At 36.0% G+C, this 16,043-nt stretch overlaps 1 protein-coding gene across 15 annotated transcripts in view; it reads right to left on the reverse strand.

Annotated features, from left to right (window-relative positions):
- Positions 1-16,043, reverse strand: part of CEP170 (centrosomal protein 170) — a 119,865-nt gene that overhangs the window by 51,500 nt on the left and 52,322 nt on the right. For all 15 annotated transcript variants that reach the window (XM_057315021.1, XM_057315020.1, XM_057315019.1 and 12 more), the window contains exons 4-7: positions 14,373-14,454; positions 5,354-5,409; positions 5,100-5,262; positions 4,139-4,273 (exon numbers count right to left, since the gene is read on the reverse strand). In XM_057315021.1, coding sequence (XP_057171004.1) covers positions 4,139-4,273; positions 5,100-5,262; positions 5,354-5,409; positions 14,373-14,454 — 436 coding nt within the window. The remainder of the gene's footprint in view (positions 1-4,138; positions 4,274-5,099; positions 5,263-5,353; positions 5,410-14,372; positions 14,455-16,043) is intronic.

The raw sequence follows: 16,043 nt of genomic DNA on the forward strand, positions 1-16,043 counted from the left end.
GACGCACTGCACTCAAAGTAAGAATCAGATGGCAGAGGTAAGACAATACACAAGAGCTTGGCATGTGGCTCAGAACTACAGCAGTCCAGAACCATTTGGTAAGTAGGGCCAGCAGTTCTACATCTTTCAACATCCCCCGAGGACATCACTGTAATGTATCACAGTTCAGTAACTGATATTCATCATGACAACTTAGAGTCATCAACCAGAAACTTAAATTATAGTCAGCCTTCTCCACTTAAGAAGGCAGCGATATGGGTAATTCATTTAATACAAATTTAGAAAATGGTTAAACTTTTTTTTTTTTTTTAAAGATTTTATTTATATTTATGTGACAGAGAGACAGCCAGCGAGAGAGGGAACACAGCAGGGGGAGTGGGAGAGGAAGAAGCAGGCTCATAGCGGAGGAGCCCGATGTGGGACTCGATCCCGGCACGCCGTGATCACGCCCTGAGCCGAAGGCAGACGCTTTAACGACTGCGCTACCCAGGCGCCCCGAAAATGGTTAAACTTTTAAAAGAAATTGTCAGTTGCAAAAGTAAAGTTCAGGCATCTGAAGGAATTCATTTCTCTGAAGATGATAAAAACAGATCACATGTGGGCCTGCTTTACTTGGGTGGTGTAGGCCAGAAAAATCACTGGCGGGGGGGGGGGGGTGTCTTCTAAATTAATATAGAAAAATAAATTAGCTCTCAGAACACAGAACAGATACTGGAAATTCATGAATTTAACATCATTTATCTTCAAACTCTATTTATACTACATTAAATTAATATAGTAAATATCCTAATACTTTGTATATACTAATATTTTGTATATACTAATATTTTGTTATAATCTCAACTGCTAGATATTTAAAAGTACCTAATAATTGATTATGTTAGAATTAATTGTGTTTATCTAAATCAGAATAGCAACTGGTGATAATATCCTCAAGTTCTTAGGGTATTTTACGATTATGCAACCTTTTTAGGGAAACTTGTAAGACACATAATCCAAAAAACTGTTCCCTTCATTCTTCTGTACTAAATTAAGGGAAATACTCAATTAAATCAAGATGATAAAGGCTATAATGATGAAAGCACATTTGTTCAGCTTAGGACATATATCCAACCTTGCATATTCAAGTACCTCAAATAACAAAGATGAGGAAACATCTTTTGCTAAAAAGAAGTCACAACTGGGAAGTTTCCAAATTTAGTATGATTAGATTAAAATCAATGTAAAAGAGCCAGAAATGTATTCCTCACAGTTGCAACACTTAAAGACCTTTAAATGTAACCTAAATAAATGTTCACACCATGTCAGCAGGTCGAAGAACACACCTATAGCTCAAATGAGGACAGATTCTCCTTCTTAATAGGACGAAAAGTATTCATACAGGGATCCCTCCTACATTGTTGGTGGGAATGCAAGTTGGTACAGCCACTTTGGAAAACAGTGTGGAGGTCCCTTAAAAAGTTAAAAATTGAGCTACCCTATGATCCAGCAATTGCACTATTGGGTATTTACCCCAAAGATACAGACGTAGTGAAGAGAGGGGCCATATGCACCCCAATGTTCATAGCAGCATTGTTCACAATAGCTAAATTGTGGAAGGAGCCGAGATGCCCTTCAACAGATGACTGGATTAAGAAGATGTGGTCCATATATACAATGGAATATTACTCAGCCGTCAGAACGATTACCCAACATTTGCAGCAACATGGATGGGATTGGAGGAGATTATGTTAAGTGAAGTAAGTCAAGCAGAGAAAGACAATTATATGGTTTCACTCATTTATGGAACATAAGAAATAGCAGGAAGATCGGTAAGAGAAGAAAGGGAAGAAGGAAGGGGGGGGTAAACAGAAGGGGGAATGAACCATGAGAGACTATGAACTCTGGGAAACAAACTGAGGGCTTCGGGGGTGGGGGAATGGGATAGGCTGGTGATGGGTATTAAGGAGGGCACGTATTGCATGGTGCACTGGGTATTATACGCAACTAATGAATCATCAAACTTTACATCAAAAACTAGGGATGTACTGTATGGTGACTAACATAATAAAAAAATATTATTATTAAAAAAATAATAAAAAGGCCTGAGGGAGTTTACATATTAACACATAGTTCAAAGGCATACTATTATGGTTAAATGCAAAATAAGACTCTGGAAAACAAAACAAAACAAAACAAAGTATTCATACAATTTCAGGAGAATTTGGTTGCTCCGATGTACATATTTGCTTCTAGGGTTTTTTAAGCTATGTGGTTAAGTCTGTAGGAGATTCTGGATACATGTGGACCCACTGAGAGGGACGTAAGAAATCAGTAGGTAACACATACTCTATTACCGTTTCTGAAATGTTCACCTCTCACAATAATTACTAAGATTTTACATTCTAAAAATTGGTAACCAAGAAGCAAATCACTTTTTGTGTTTAAAAAAGAGCATGCTTAGAGCATAAACTGATTACTTATGTCATAATTTGAAACATTCAATAAAAAGTTTTGAAATGATCAAATTAAGTAAGATTCAGTATACATCTTCAAATTGATTCTACAATCTCTGTATCAGAAGTTATTTCAGGTCAGTAAGCTGTTCCCTTCATCCTATATTTTAAGAAACTACAAACAATAAATTTGAAACAAGAACCCCTTCACACTAATCTAAGAAAGCTGATGAGAGCCCCACAAGGCCCTTAATCGGCTGAATTTGGCTGGGTTCTTTAAGCCATTTAACACAAGACATAAATCACTTAATTTCTTCATGTCAAAAATAATCCCAAGATTATGAGACAGCTTTTGTCATGTGGCAAAAATGACAGTGAGTAAGACAGGCCACACAAGCTGATATTCGTTTAAGAATTCAGTTTCATTCACAGAGATGAGGATGAGGACAGAAGCCCTGATGGGCAGCACCGTGGAGAGAGCTGAGAAGGGGGAGAACAGGGCTCCCCGAAGATACTGCAGAGACACAGGAACCAGTCCTGAAGAGCTACAGCTATTTAAGCCAGTAAATTTCCTTCCTGCTTAGTCTCAGGTCGCATTTGTGTTATTTGCATCTGACCCTATGCTGAATGATATTAAGTATCAATACTCAGTATTTCTAAGCGGGGACATGAAGAAAAACCGTGCTGGTGGACAGAAATAAGGAAGCGATGATGGGAATTTATTTGCAAAGTTGACAACTTCAGTTTGGGGCACTTGTAAAATTGAGTCCATAAAGGCCAGCTTTCTTAGACCTGTATCCTGGCAAAATCAGCATATTTAAAGAACAGTGTACCTACTCTCCAGCTAAGAAAAATGGCTTACTTATCTTGTACAACTAGTGTCAAATGTGGGAAACGGAAAAGGGTTCTGATGGAATCTATCTTTGACTCTGGGTCAGACTTGGGTTTTCCATACTGCTGGGCTTCCTGGTACCTGTATTTAATTCTTCCAGGTCTGGGTCCTTATCTGCCATCATCATGCACTGGCCATTTGAGCCCTTGGTGTTGATGTCTTTGCCAAGTCCTTATGTGCCAACCAATACCCCTGTTTGTTTCCTGGAAATCTTGATTTTCTGGCTTGTGGGACACTTAGCTCATTACTAAATCCCTCTACCAACAAAAGAATTTGTTCCTGGACTATGAATGTGACCCAGAACTATTTTTTCATTCTGGCTGCTGAACTTGGCTAATCTTGTTGCTACCACATCCCAACAAATAAAGCACACTGAGGTTTTAAAGAAGTTTTAATTTCATGTATCACATTTCTGAACATAACAGAAACTGTTCCTTTAAAAGTATGATTAGATGCCTGTGAATCTAATGAAACACACAAAATTAGTTTGTGCCTACTATTTTGGTCTAATTAAAACATTTTAATAATTATTTTAAAATACTTTAAATGCCCGATTATATTATTAATCTATTTTTTAAGTTTTAATCTCATAAGTTGGAATAATATTTTAAATAAAAATGATTCTGGAATTAATATTTTATGTGAGAATCATGCATAATAAGCTTACAATGACAAAATCATTAAGACATTCACATTTTTTATTAAAGAGTAATAGATATATATTTCTTTCCAGGGTTGCCAGATTTTTGCTTAGATTATAAATTCTCCCCAAAATAATCCACTGAATGTCATAGTCTGAGCTTTTACTTACCTGCTGTTCCAGTTTCATGACTTTTTTCTTCAGGTTTGCCATTTGACTTGAAAGCCCTTTTCTCCTCCACTTCATCATCCCCCCACCATGATGGCTGCCCATATAAGGGAGTGCCACGGGGCATGGCAGAAATATCTGGAAAGAGGAAAAAAAAATCTATCTAAAGCATATGAAACAGAAAAAATATATACTTTTGCAGAATGTTAGAATCGCCTGGTTAATTTATTAAATGAAAACAAGGTACAGTCTAGGTAGTTGAAAAGTACTCTAAGTTGAAAAACTTGTTATTTGTGTAAGACCTTACTCCATGTTGGACATGACTAAATAAATGAAATTTTGCACTGGCTAATACCTAAGTAATGCAAACTGTGTTAGCTTAATAGCTTTTGTTAAGGTGTAATCAGTTTTTTGGTATACAGAAATGGTTCAAGTAAGTCTAAAAAAGATAAAACTAAAGTAAATTTTGTTATGAGTGACCATTAAAAATATTTTTAAAGCCTAAGGTCATTGCAGAGTAACCAAATTTAAACTAGCTGTTAACGTGACTAGTAGCTTTATATCTGAGCAAATTTGGTAATGCCTATTAATTTAAAAATTGTTTTTGCATGAATGGGATTATTTATGTAGAGCAGTTCCTGGAACACGATAAATATAATAATAATGAGGATGATATAACTTCACTGGACATCCTTTTAATTCATTTCAGTTATTATAATTCACAAAAAGTACACAAACATGAAATAATAAAAATACTGTAAACTATATTTACTTCCCTCAAATATTTAAACATATTAAACACACCTGCACGTAACTGCCATATCTACTTACGTGTTAACATGCTTTCTAAAGAAAGCACTGGCTGTATTAAATCTCACTCTGAAATCATCATTATTATAAACTGATATGGACGTGGCCAAGCTTTGTAAAACAAAGCGTGTACTTTTAACCATGGCTCACTTACCCATGGTTTTTTCCTCCGATTTCACTGCTTCTGCGGCTTTGTGCTGCACGTCTGTCGAAGTTTCTGCCACTTTGGAATCTATGCTTTTGGCACATGCAGATTTTGATAATTCTGATTCTGAAGATTTCTGGGACAACTGAAGCTGAATGGTAAACTTCTCATGCTATAAAACATTTAAACATGAAAATGAAACATCCAGGAGTAAAATCAACCCTAGCAAATGATAGGTTTGCAAAAGAAACAATAATTTTTACCTTTAGTGCTTCTTCAGGGACCCTCATTTCTCCCCGTACTACAGTGAAAAGATTTGTATGTAAAGAGAGCTAAGGAAGAATATAATTTCAAAACTGTTCTATTTTCAACAGGTAATTACAACAGAAGCATTATATTCCCCTTAAGAGTTTATGTTACAATACGCTCACAACTATGAAGACTTGAATTTTTAAATACTAGAGAAAAATCTAAAATCTAGCAAGTAATTCTAAACTGAACAAATAATAGTCTTCAAGAAGCAAGTAACTGGCTATTTAGAGCACAAAAGACATTTTCAGTTCTCACAAACAAACAGTATGACTGCAAAGAAAAAGCACCTGGATCAAATTATACTGATAGTTAATCACAACAATGTGAAAGGGAGTATCTCATCAGTGATTACCCAACAGTACATCCTGAAAGAACTGCATTACTCAGACTTCATACGCCTTGATAAAATGAAGTTCATTTTGAAAGTGCCGAAGAAATGCTGTAATTAGGGTCCTTACAGCAACCACAATCGCCCCTTTCCTCGGGCTTTGCAATCAAGGTCGAATCACATTATCAAACAACTGATTCTATACAGATGAAAACCAAGTGCTAGATATAATGAATGCTTTCATTACTATGCCAAAAAGAACAATGTCTCTGTATATTAAAGAACATCTTTCACTACACAGTAGAGGTCACATTTCCCACCATTACTTAACCCTGTACTGAAAGGACTTTTATAACCATGTACTAAATTCTATTATCCTTTACCAATTCATAGCACCCTATGACTTCAAGGGTAGAAAGCTATAATTATCACAACCGCTTGGGGTAAAAATAGTTTCTATGCCTAAGGAGCAGCAAACTTGCAAATGAGTACTTAACTTATATTTCTACTCATTAAAACAATAAAAACGCAGAATTTTTTGGAGTTGTACAGAGTGCCGGGGAGTATCCTGTTTAATTCCATGAACTGGTCCACATATTCTACACATAGGGAACTTGAGGACTGTAGGGGCAAAACCTAAGATAACAATCTGGTCAGCTGAATCCCAATCCAGGGTTCCCGCAGCTGTGAAATACTAGAATTTTCCTTTTTTGTTTTGTACACATGCTGATACGTATTTCCTGATACGGGTGAAAATACACATTTTGTAATAATTTCATACTTAATGAAAAACAAGTCTAGCAACTTTGTTTTACCCCCAGGAAACTCATTAATAGTTGGAGAAGATTCACAGCATTCCTACATTTCCAATGGAAAACAGTGTTTCAAAAAAATTGAAAGCCATTTCCATTTTTCCGGTGGGGAACACAAATGACTGCAGCCTGCTGTGAGGGTTTCCTGGGGCTTCAACTGTATTCCTGACAGTGTTCCAGGCTATTCTCCAAGGCTAGTCTGGGGTACAGTCTTTAGACTTAAGACTCCTTTAAAATCAGGGAAAACTTGAGAGGCCACACTTCTTGGGGTCAAACACTTTACCTTCCAAAATGGTCTGTGTGTGCAGAACCGAAGATCTCAATGATCCTCTTGTTTGGGTCATGAGTTTACCTGAGAACGCTGGTATCACCATGATATTTTGAGACTGCCCTAGTCCTAGCATTTACCTCCAAAGCCACCATCTTCCTAATGGTACAGACCCAGATTAACTGTTTTTAAGTTGCTAATTTTAAAAAATGACAAACTAAGATACAATTCTCATGCTGTCAGTAAGTTAAAAATATACAATACAGTATTAACTACAGTCATGTTGATTATATCTGAATAAAAAAATTACAAAAAGTTTAAATTCCTGCTTATTAAAAATCGTATTTGTGGGGCGCCTGGGTGACTCAGTCGGTTGCATCTGACTCTTGATTTCAGCTCAGGTCATGATCTCAGGGTCATGGGATCGAGCCCCATGTTGGGCTCTATGCTGATCACAGAGCCAGTTAGGATTCTATCTCCCTCTGCCCCTCCCCCTGCTCGCACGGTCTCTCACTTGAAATAAATAAAATCTTAAAAACATCATATTCGTACATTATTTCCCTATTTCTTTATATAAGGCTGTGTGACTACTATTCTAGGTCATCCTAATGCTCAGTTTATTCAAAGAATGTGCATCTAAAAGTGGGGTCAAAGAAACTCATCTGCATACTAGTAATGCTAAGACCGGCTCCTTTATCTAATGATAATTAAAGCTAACTAAAAGGAGAGCAAAATTTTAAAGTTTTAGTTACTCCTAGGGCCTTAAAAACACCAGGTGTCAGATGTTAAAACATCTATCAAAAATCATTTTAAAAATTAAGTCACTAAGTTGTTTCTCTGGGGAGATACCAAGCACTTACAGAAGAAATCCAATATCACATATGAGCTTTTGCTACATGGGACAAGATTTCCAGTGTTTCAAGGTTTCAAAAAGTGCTGTAGTCCCAAACAATTAAATGGGCATTAATACAATAATCTCTGAAAAACTATATACTAAGAAGAATGTGACTCTCATGGTACTAAAGACACTGGACGTCACAATATATGAGAATACTTGAATACAATTATTTTATGCAGTGGAAGAATGGAAAAAAGCATTCTTTTCTAAATTTGTATACCTTATATGTGTGATTTAAAAAATATATATAGTAAAACTACCCTTAAAAAGTCTCCTTAAAGTTAGCCAAAAACTTTTCTTTTTGGATCTTCTCCTTAGAAATATGGGAAATTTATTTGACTATATTCAATACTGAAATACACAATTAAACTAAAATAGATTGCATACTGTATTAACAAGGCAGATTCTAGGAGATCCCAAGTTTTAAAAAAAGTTCATGACAGAAAACCTTCCAAGGGGAAAATTTTATTTCTTTAAACAATTTTCTACTAGCTTACATTTGTCAACACCTTCAGAAAGGTGTATCATTTTATTTTGATAGGTGAATACCTTGGCTAACTTTTAAAAAACGTTGTTTTATAAGAACACAGTTTTTAAATAACTGCTTTTAACTTTTCTTCTAGGACATTACTCTTTATTTAATCACTCAACTCAATTTCTTAAATTTAGTTCTTTCTAGTTTTGAGAAACGTCCCCCATTTTTGAAATATGGAAATATGAAATATGGAAAGTATGTTCATGCTTTATTGTGGATATCAATCACATTAATCAGGAAGAATCTTAACTCCTCCAAATGAAGAATCCTTGATTTTTAGTTATGCTTATCACCCTCTTGATCATCTCAGCAGCCATGATCTGGACCCAAGCACACAACGCCACGTCATGGTCCAAGTACAGATAAATCATAATCTTCAAAGTTAGGACGATTTTTACCTTGCTTCTAATTCGATTAATCCAATTATTTTGTGGGCCACTGTTACAGGAATAGACAACTTCTTTGGGAAAAAGAACATTAAAAAAATTAAGGTACTAGATCCTTATATTGACTCATATGACTGGGATGGTAAGGATTTTGAGATTTATGTATTTCAGTAATATTTACATCATTTTCCACCAAACATGGAAACCATACCATATTCTGAATTTCCTCCTAGTTCACCGGTGAGTCTATCTTAATCTTTTTTTAACTGATTCCTTATCTCTCCTGCCTCTTCATATTGGAATGTACCAGGTTTCAGTCCTTGGACCTCTCTCTTATCAATCTGTATTCACTCCCATGAGTGATATCATTTAGTCTTAAGATGTTAAATATTATTTAGGGGCACCTGGGTGGCACAGCGGTTAAGCGTCTGCCTTCAGCTCAGGGCGTGATCCCGGCGTTCTGGGATCGAGCCCCACATCAGGCTCTTCCACTGTGAGCCTGCTTCTTCCTCTCCCACTCCCCCTGCTTGTGTTCCTTCTCTCGCTGGCTGTCTCTATCTCTGTTAAATAAATAAATAAAATCTTAAAAAAAAAAAAAAAAGATGTTAAATATTATTTAGACAATGATAATTCCCAAATTTTTGTCTCTAGCCTATACCTCCTCCCCTGGATTCAATCTGTATATCCAGAATGGCCGAAATCAACTTCTTAGACTCCTGCCTCTGGCTAAGATAGAAAAAAAGAACCAGAGTTACTCTGCCACCTGAAGCAACCAAAAAAATGGACAAAATATTTAAAACAATGGTTTTCAAGACAATCAACATCAGGGAACAAAAGACAGTGTGATTCCTGAGTGAAGAGACACAAATCGAGGTGAGTCTAATCACTGTCCCCAGACCACTACCTTAACAGAACTTCTAGGTCAAAGTGCAAGGAGGGGTAATCTGGTCAGAGCCTGGCAGGTTCTCTGAGCTGTGAAGGAAACAGGGTTGAGAGTCTGGGGAGACTAAGGTGACTAGAGTTCATGGGACTGAGTATTGAAGAGAAGAGAGCTGCACAGAAAAGAGAATTCCATGTGTTTTGAGGATTCTGTTCAAGCATTCAGCAGAGTACTGATTAGTAATACATGTGAGAAAACTCTTACCTAGGTCTGGGGCAAGAACTATCTAAAAGTACTACAGGTAACAGTGCCCAGTGCTCACATACGGCCAGGAATAGTGTCTGTTCCTAAAAGCCAGTCCGGAAAACATCATGAATCATGAGTCACTGAATAAAGCAGAAGTCACAAATTTCTTCTGTAAAGTGCCAGATAGTAAGTATTTTAGGTTTTGGGACCATATGATCTCTGTTACAACTACTCAGCTCTGCTGTGGTAGTCTAAAAGCAGCACAGAAATATGTAAATGAGAGGGCATGAACGTTATTTACAAACATGGGCTAAAGGCCAGATTTGCCACTGGGTTTGCTGACCCCTATAGTATACAGAAAGGTCTTGCCTCCATAGTTGGAATATCAGCCTCAGACTAAGCTTAGAAGCCTAACAAATCTTAAAAGTAAGACCCAAAGTGATAAAACTGCTTCCAAGTAACCTGTGTCCCAGAACAAAGCTCAAAAATATGTACAGGAATACAAAAATATGCATGCAGTACTCAACAAACTCACAATGCCTGCCATCCAATCAAAAAATTACTCTACATGCAAATTAAATCAACTAAAACTGATGCAGAACTGACCCAGAACTCAACAAAGGTGTTAAAAGTTATAACCATATTCTGTATGTTCAAAAAGTTAAGTAGTAGCTTGGGAGATATCAAATACAAAATCCAAGTTGAACTTCAAGAGATAAAAGCTATACTGCATGGATTAATGGCAGATTAGACACTGCCAAAAAAAAAAAAAAAAGATAGGTAAACTTAAAGACACAGTAATAATAACAATCCAAACTAGAACACAGAACCAATGATTAAAAAATAATAAACAGAGTATCCGTAAGCTGAGAGACAATGTCAAGTAATCTAACGACATTTAATTGAAGTCCCTGAAGGAAGTGAGAAAGGCAAAATAATATCTGTAAAAACAATGGCTGAAACATTTTCTAAATTTGATTAAAACTATAAACCCACAGATCCAAGAAGCTTAACAAACCCCAAGCAGGGGAAATATAAAAAAAAATTACACCAAGGCAGATCATAATCAAATTGCTCAAAATCAGGGATAAAGGGAAATAATCCAAGTAAGAATACAGTAGAGCAATAGCTTTAATGTACTGAAAGAAAAGTAATGCCACCTACAATTCAACACCCAGCAATAGTAACTTTCAATAACTAAGGTGAAATACTTTTCCAGACACATGAAAATGAAAGAATTCATCACCAGCAAAACCATACTACAAGAAATGTTAAAGGAAGCCCTAAGCAGAAAGAAAATGATACTAGATGAAAACATGGACCTATAAAGAGGAATGAAGAGCATGAGAAATGATACCTACATTGGTTTAAGATATAAGAGTACAATGTGCATAAAGATAGAAGATAAATGGAGTGATATAAAATGTTCAAATAATCCAAAATAAATTGTGGGGAAAAGACGACAAAAAACTGATGGCACAAATAACACAAATATCAAGATGATAGATTTAAATCTAACTACATCAAGTGGCTCAAGTCAGTTAAGTGTCTGACTGTTAAGTTTCGGCTCAGGAAATGATCTCATGGTCATGAGATCAAGCCCTACATCAGGCTCCATGCTCAGTGGGGAGTGTGCTTGAGATTCTTTCCTCCTTCCTCTCCCTCCTGCTCTGCTTCTCTTCCCACTCACACACTCTTTCTCTAAAATAAATAAATAAAATCTTTTTTTTTTTTTTAAAGATTTTATTTATTTATTCGACAGAGATAGAGACAGCCAGCGAGAGAGGGAACACAACCAGGGGGAGTGGGACAGGAAGAAGCAGGCTCATAGCGGAGGAGCCTGATGTGGGGCTCGATCCCGTAACGCCGGGATCACGCCCTGAGCCGAAGGCAGACGCTTAACTGCTGTGCCACCCAGGCGCCCCAATAAATAAAATCTTAAAAAAATAAAATAAAATAAACCTAACTACATCAATAATCACACTAAATGTGAATGATCTAAATTCCCAAATGAAGGCAGAAATTATCAGACTGAATAAAAAAAGTAAGGCCAACTATACGATGCCTACTTCAAATGTAAAGACACAAACAGCTTGAAAGTAAAAGAATGTAAAAGATGTTCCATGCTAACACTAATCTAAATAAATAAATAAAGCTGGAAAAACTATATCAATGTCAAAACAAATCATATTTTGGAGCAAAGAACATAATCTTGAATAAAGCAGGTTATTTTATAATAAAAAAATGATGTCAATTCATCAAGAAGATATTTTAATCCGAAATGTTTATGTACCTAATTACCAGACTTAAAATTACATGAAGCAGGGGCGCCTGGGTGGCTCAGTCGTTAAGCATCTGCCTCCGGCTCAGGGCATGATCCCGGCGTTCTGGGATCGAGCCCCACATCAGGCTCCTCTGCTGGGAGCCTGCTTCTTCCTCTCCCACTTCCCCGCTTGTGTTCCCTCTCTCGCTGGCTGTCTCTCTGTCAAATAAATAAGATCTTAAAAAAAAAAATTACATGAAGCAAAAACTTCTGCAAGGAGAAATAGACAAATCCACAATTATAGCCTGAGATTTCAACATCTCTCTCTTAGTAATTGATAGAACAAATAGACAATCGATTGGGAAAATATTTTTTTTTTAAAGATTTTATTTATTTATTTGACAGAGAGACAGCCAGCGAGAGAGGGAACACAAGCAGGGGGAGTGGGAGAGGAAGAAGCAGGTTCCCAGCAGAGGAGCCTGATGAGGGGCTCGATCCCAGAGCGCCGGGATCACGCCCTGAGCCAAAGGCAGACGCTTAACAACTGAGCCACCCAGGCGCCCCTGAGATGCTATTTTAAAATAATAAAATTAACTGAGCCTACTCTGAGGATCTGGAATAGCAGCTCTGGTTCAACACTGATTTAAAACCCTAAAACAGTCCTTTGGAAGAAAACATTTGTCCCAGCAATTTCAGAAAGACATATTATGAGCTAATATATAAAAAGGAAATATTAGTTCACTATTAAGAAATCACTATACAAACTGTAAAAGCAGGAGTTATTTCTCAGTAGTTTCTTCTTGATTTAAAATTCAAAGTAAATGGTATAGAGTTTTATTGAAACTCAGATTTCCTATTCTTTTCTCATGTTTTGAAACAGCTAAGGTCAAATGGATTAAGGACATACTTAAATTCAAAATATGTTTGTGTTTATTATTTGATGAAACTTCTGTGGGTGGAAAATGGCCCATAAATCAAGGCGATTATTAATGTTAATTCTTAATCATTTTATGTGATTCATATTTTTAAAAGGATTTAAAACATACAACTTACAAGTATTAATATTTAATGGTTTCACTTTTCACATGTTCCTTTGTTCCACAAGTATAAGGTTTATCTATGTGCTACAAAAATATTTTTCATAAATTTTAAGTTAAATGTAAAAACAAACAACCTAGTTATGTTTTAATGACAATTTTGAAGTGTTAGTACATTTACTTTATCTAAGCATCAACTCCAGATAGCTGAGACTACATTTTCTATGCTAGAGTGATAAAGTCCATCCGAGTTGCCAATACGTTTAACACATTCTTCAATACTGAAGTCCAGATAAATGTAGTAACTAAAAAAATGGAAACACATGAAAAACATTCAGTAAAATGTGAAATATCTGTATTTTAATTAAAGAAAAGACTTTTACTACAAAGCTTCTTGTCTTGTTTGAACAGAAATGTTTTATGTTTTTTCAATCAATCATGTCCCTTCTCTTCACTAGTGGTTCTTTACCCTCCCCTAAGAAGGACAAAGTCATGTCCCTCCCTGTTCAGTCCTCAGAATCCTATTTTTATTTACTTACTTTAAAAAAATTTTAATTTTTTAAAAAGATTTTATTTATTTATTTGACAGAGAGACAGCCAGTGAGAGAGGGAACACAGGCAGGGGGAGTGGGAGAGGAAGAAGCAGGCTCCCAGTGGAGGAGCCTGATGTGGGGCTCGATCCCATAACGCTGGGATCAAGCCCTGAGCTGAAGGCAGACACTTAACAACTGAGCCACCCAGTCGCCCCTAGAATACCTATTTTTAAACAAAAGAATCTTAAATACACACTAACTGCATAATTAACTTAACCAGGGAGCGCAAGTCTCAGAAGATATAGGATACTGGAAAATCTGAATTAAATACGCAATAGAGACAGAATTCATAAAATAGAGTAAGAGTATGAATGGCAAAAAAGGTAAGGATAAATTCTTAACTTTCCCCAGGAGACTGATCTGTACCATGATCACCAAACAACAACAAAAAAATCCCTTGGGCTAATATTAAACACTCCCCTGTCCTCTCCTTGTTATATTCTCCCATACCCAAATTATAGATACAATACCACTAAGGGAAACCTCTACTGAAACTACGGTGGGGGGAGAAGTTGAGTCCATCAATTTTTCTAGGATTACTTTTAGGAACAGGCATACTGACCAGAAATAGATACACATTATTTTTAAACATGTATTCCAGTTTGGGAGGGCAAAGAGACTTCTGGCATGCCTCCACTGCAAATTCTTACATCTCAAGAAAAGTTAATTTACACCAGAAAAGATTTTTGAATAAATCTGATAAATGAACAAAATCATATAAGGATATCATATCCAAATCTCAGCTTATCTTCAAGTTTCAAGGTGATATAAGTCTGTTCAGGAATCCTTACATCATTCACAAAAGTCTGCAAAGAGAGAAAAAAATGTTAGGTTATATATGGAATATTAATTGTTACATTTCAGACAAATACTCAAACCTTATGCTTCAAAATACATTAGATATGGTGGTTAACGCGGCTTAGGTATCATAAAATGTGCCACGCATCCTAGAATTTCCTACCACACCCTTACTCGATCTCATAACACACAAAGAAGCAGGCTGCAGCGACTCTGAGCCCACCGCCCTGCCAAGACAAATTTAGGCACCTAAATATGATGCTAAGAAAAGCTCCTAATTTGAAGCTGGCAAATTGTAAAGAGTAAAATACTTAACTCTTGATATATCATTAGGGTTCACTGGATTCAATTTCAGCTTTTTTTGACAATTCTATTTGTGAGGTTTGATATCTCATTACTTTCATTATTAGAATTCTTCCAAAGAACAAAAAGAAAATTTACTTTAAAAAAATGGGATAAAATTCATATTTTCTATTTTACAATTACCAGATGAATCCTTTAGACCTTTTTATGACTCTAAGATACATTATGGGATCTTACTAACCTTATTTTTTCTGTTTCTTGAAACACCCTGCTATTTTATCATTTTATTCTAGTAGGCACATTAAAAAGGTAAATAGAAAAGGTGAAATTAATTTTAATACTATATTTTAATCCAACCCATATATCCAAAATGGTACCATTTCAACAAATAATCAATATAAAAAGCAACAAAATATTTCCTGGTCTTTTTTCTTTTCTTCTGACTGGTCTCTTTTGAGTGCTTTCACACTGGCTGGTGGCTGCTGTAGTGGGAAGCACAGGACCAGAAGGACGATGCCGTAAACTATCACTGCTGCTGTGACGTTCCCTTTCCTTACCGCATTGCCCACAGCACTGCACCATGTCTCCAAGAAGATGTGACACACACCTGGAGACACTATCTTTGTCCTTCTCTTTTACAAGCTATTAAAGAGCACCACTGAGGATTCAGAATTTCTCGCTTAACATCCATAAAGGCAAAGACAAGAAAACAGACAGGAAGATATTTCACAATTATAAGATGAACACAAAGAGACAGCAGAGCTCTAGACTACATTAACAGCAATAAAACTGATAATAATGGAGCAAAATATGAGACCAGGAGTCTTCAGATAAAGATAATCCTAGATGAATTTTCTCTAATGCAAGAAGTGGTGAGAGAAGGCTGTTTTCAAGGACAAAGAGGAAATAGGGTATTTTTCATCCAGTTAGCCTTTCACTAAGAAGAATCATGCAATATTTCACAATAAGATACTGAACAATTCTGTATTTTAAATTTTCACAGCATTCTTTCATTTTTTTGATGTTTGTTTTCCACCACTTATTTGATTTAGTTTCTAAGTGGACAAATGCCCAAGGCAGGTATCTATACAAAGCTAACTAGAAGGAAAGATGATGTATAAAAAAATAAAATTACTAATCTTCTGTTAATAAATATAAAACTAAGAAATGTCTCACAATTATGGAAGATAGCTATCATCTTAAAAAAATTTAAGCTGTTGAAGTCTTAAAAATAATGCATTCTGATAATACAATGCAAGAACTAGAAATAATGATAAGCTAGAACAGCTAGAAA

This window comes from Ursus arctos, unplaced genomic scaffold (genome assembly GCF_023065955.2).
Source record: "Ursus arctos isolate Adak ecotype North America unplaced genomic scaffold, UrsArc2.0 scaffold_2, whole genome shotgun sequence".
NCBI lineage: Eukaryota > Metazoa > Chordata > Mammalia > Carnivora > Ursidae > Ursus > Ursus arctos.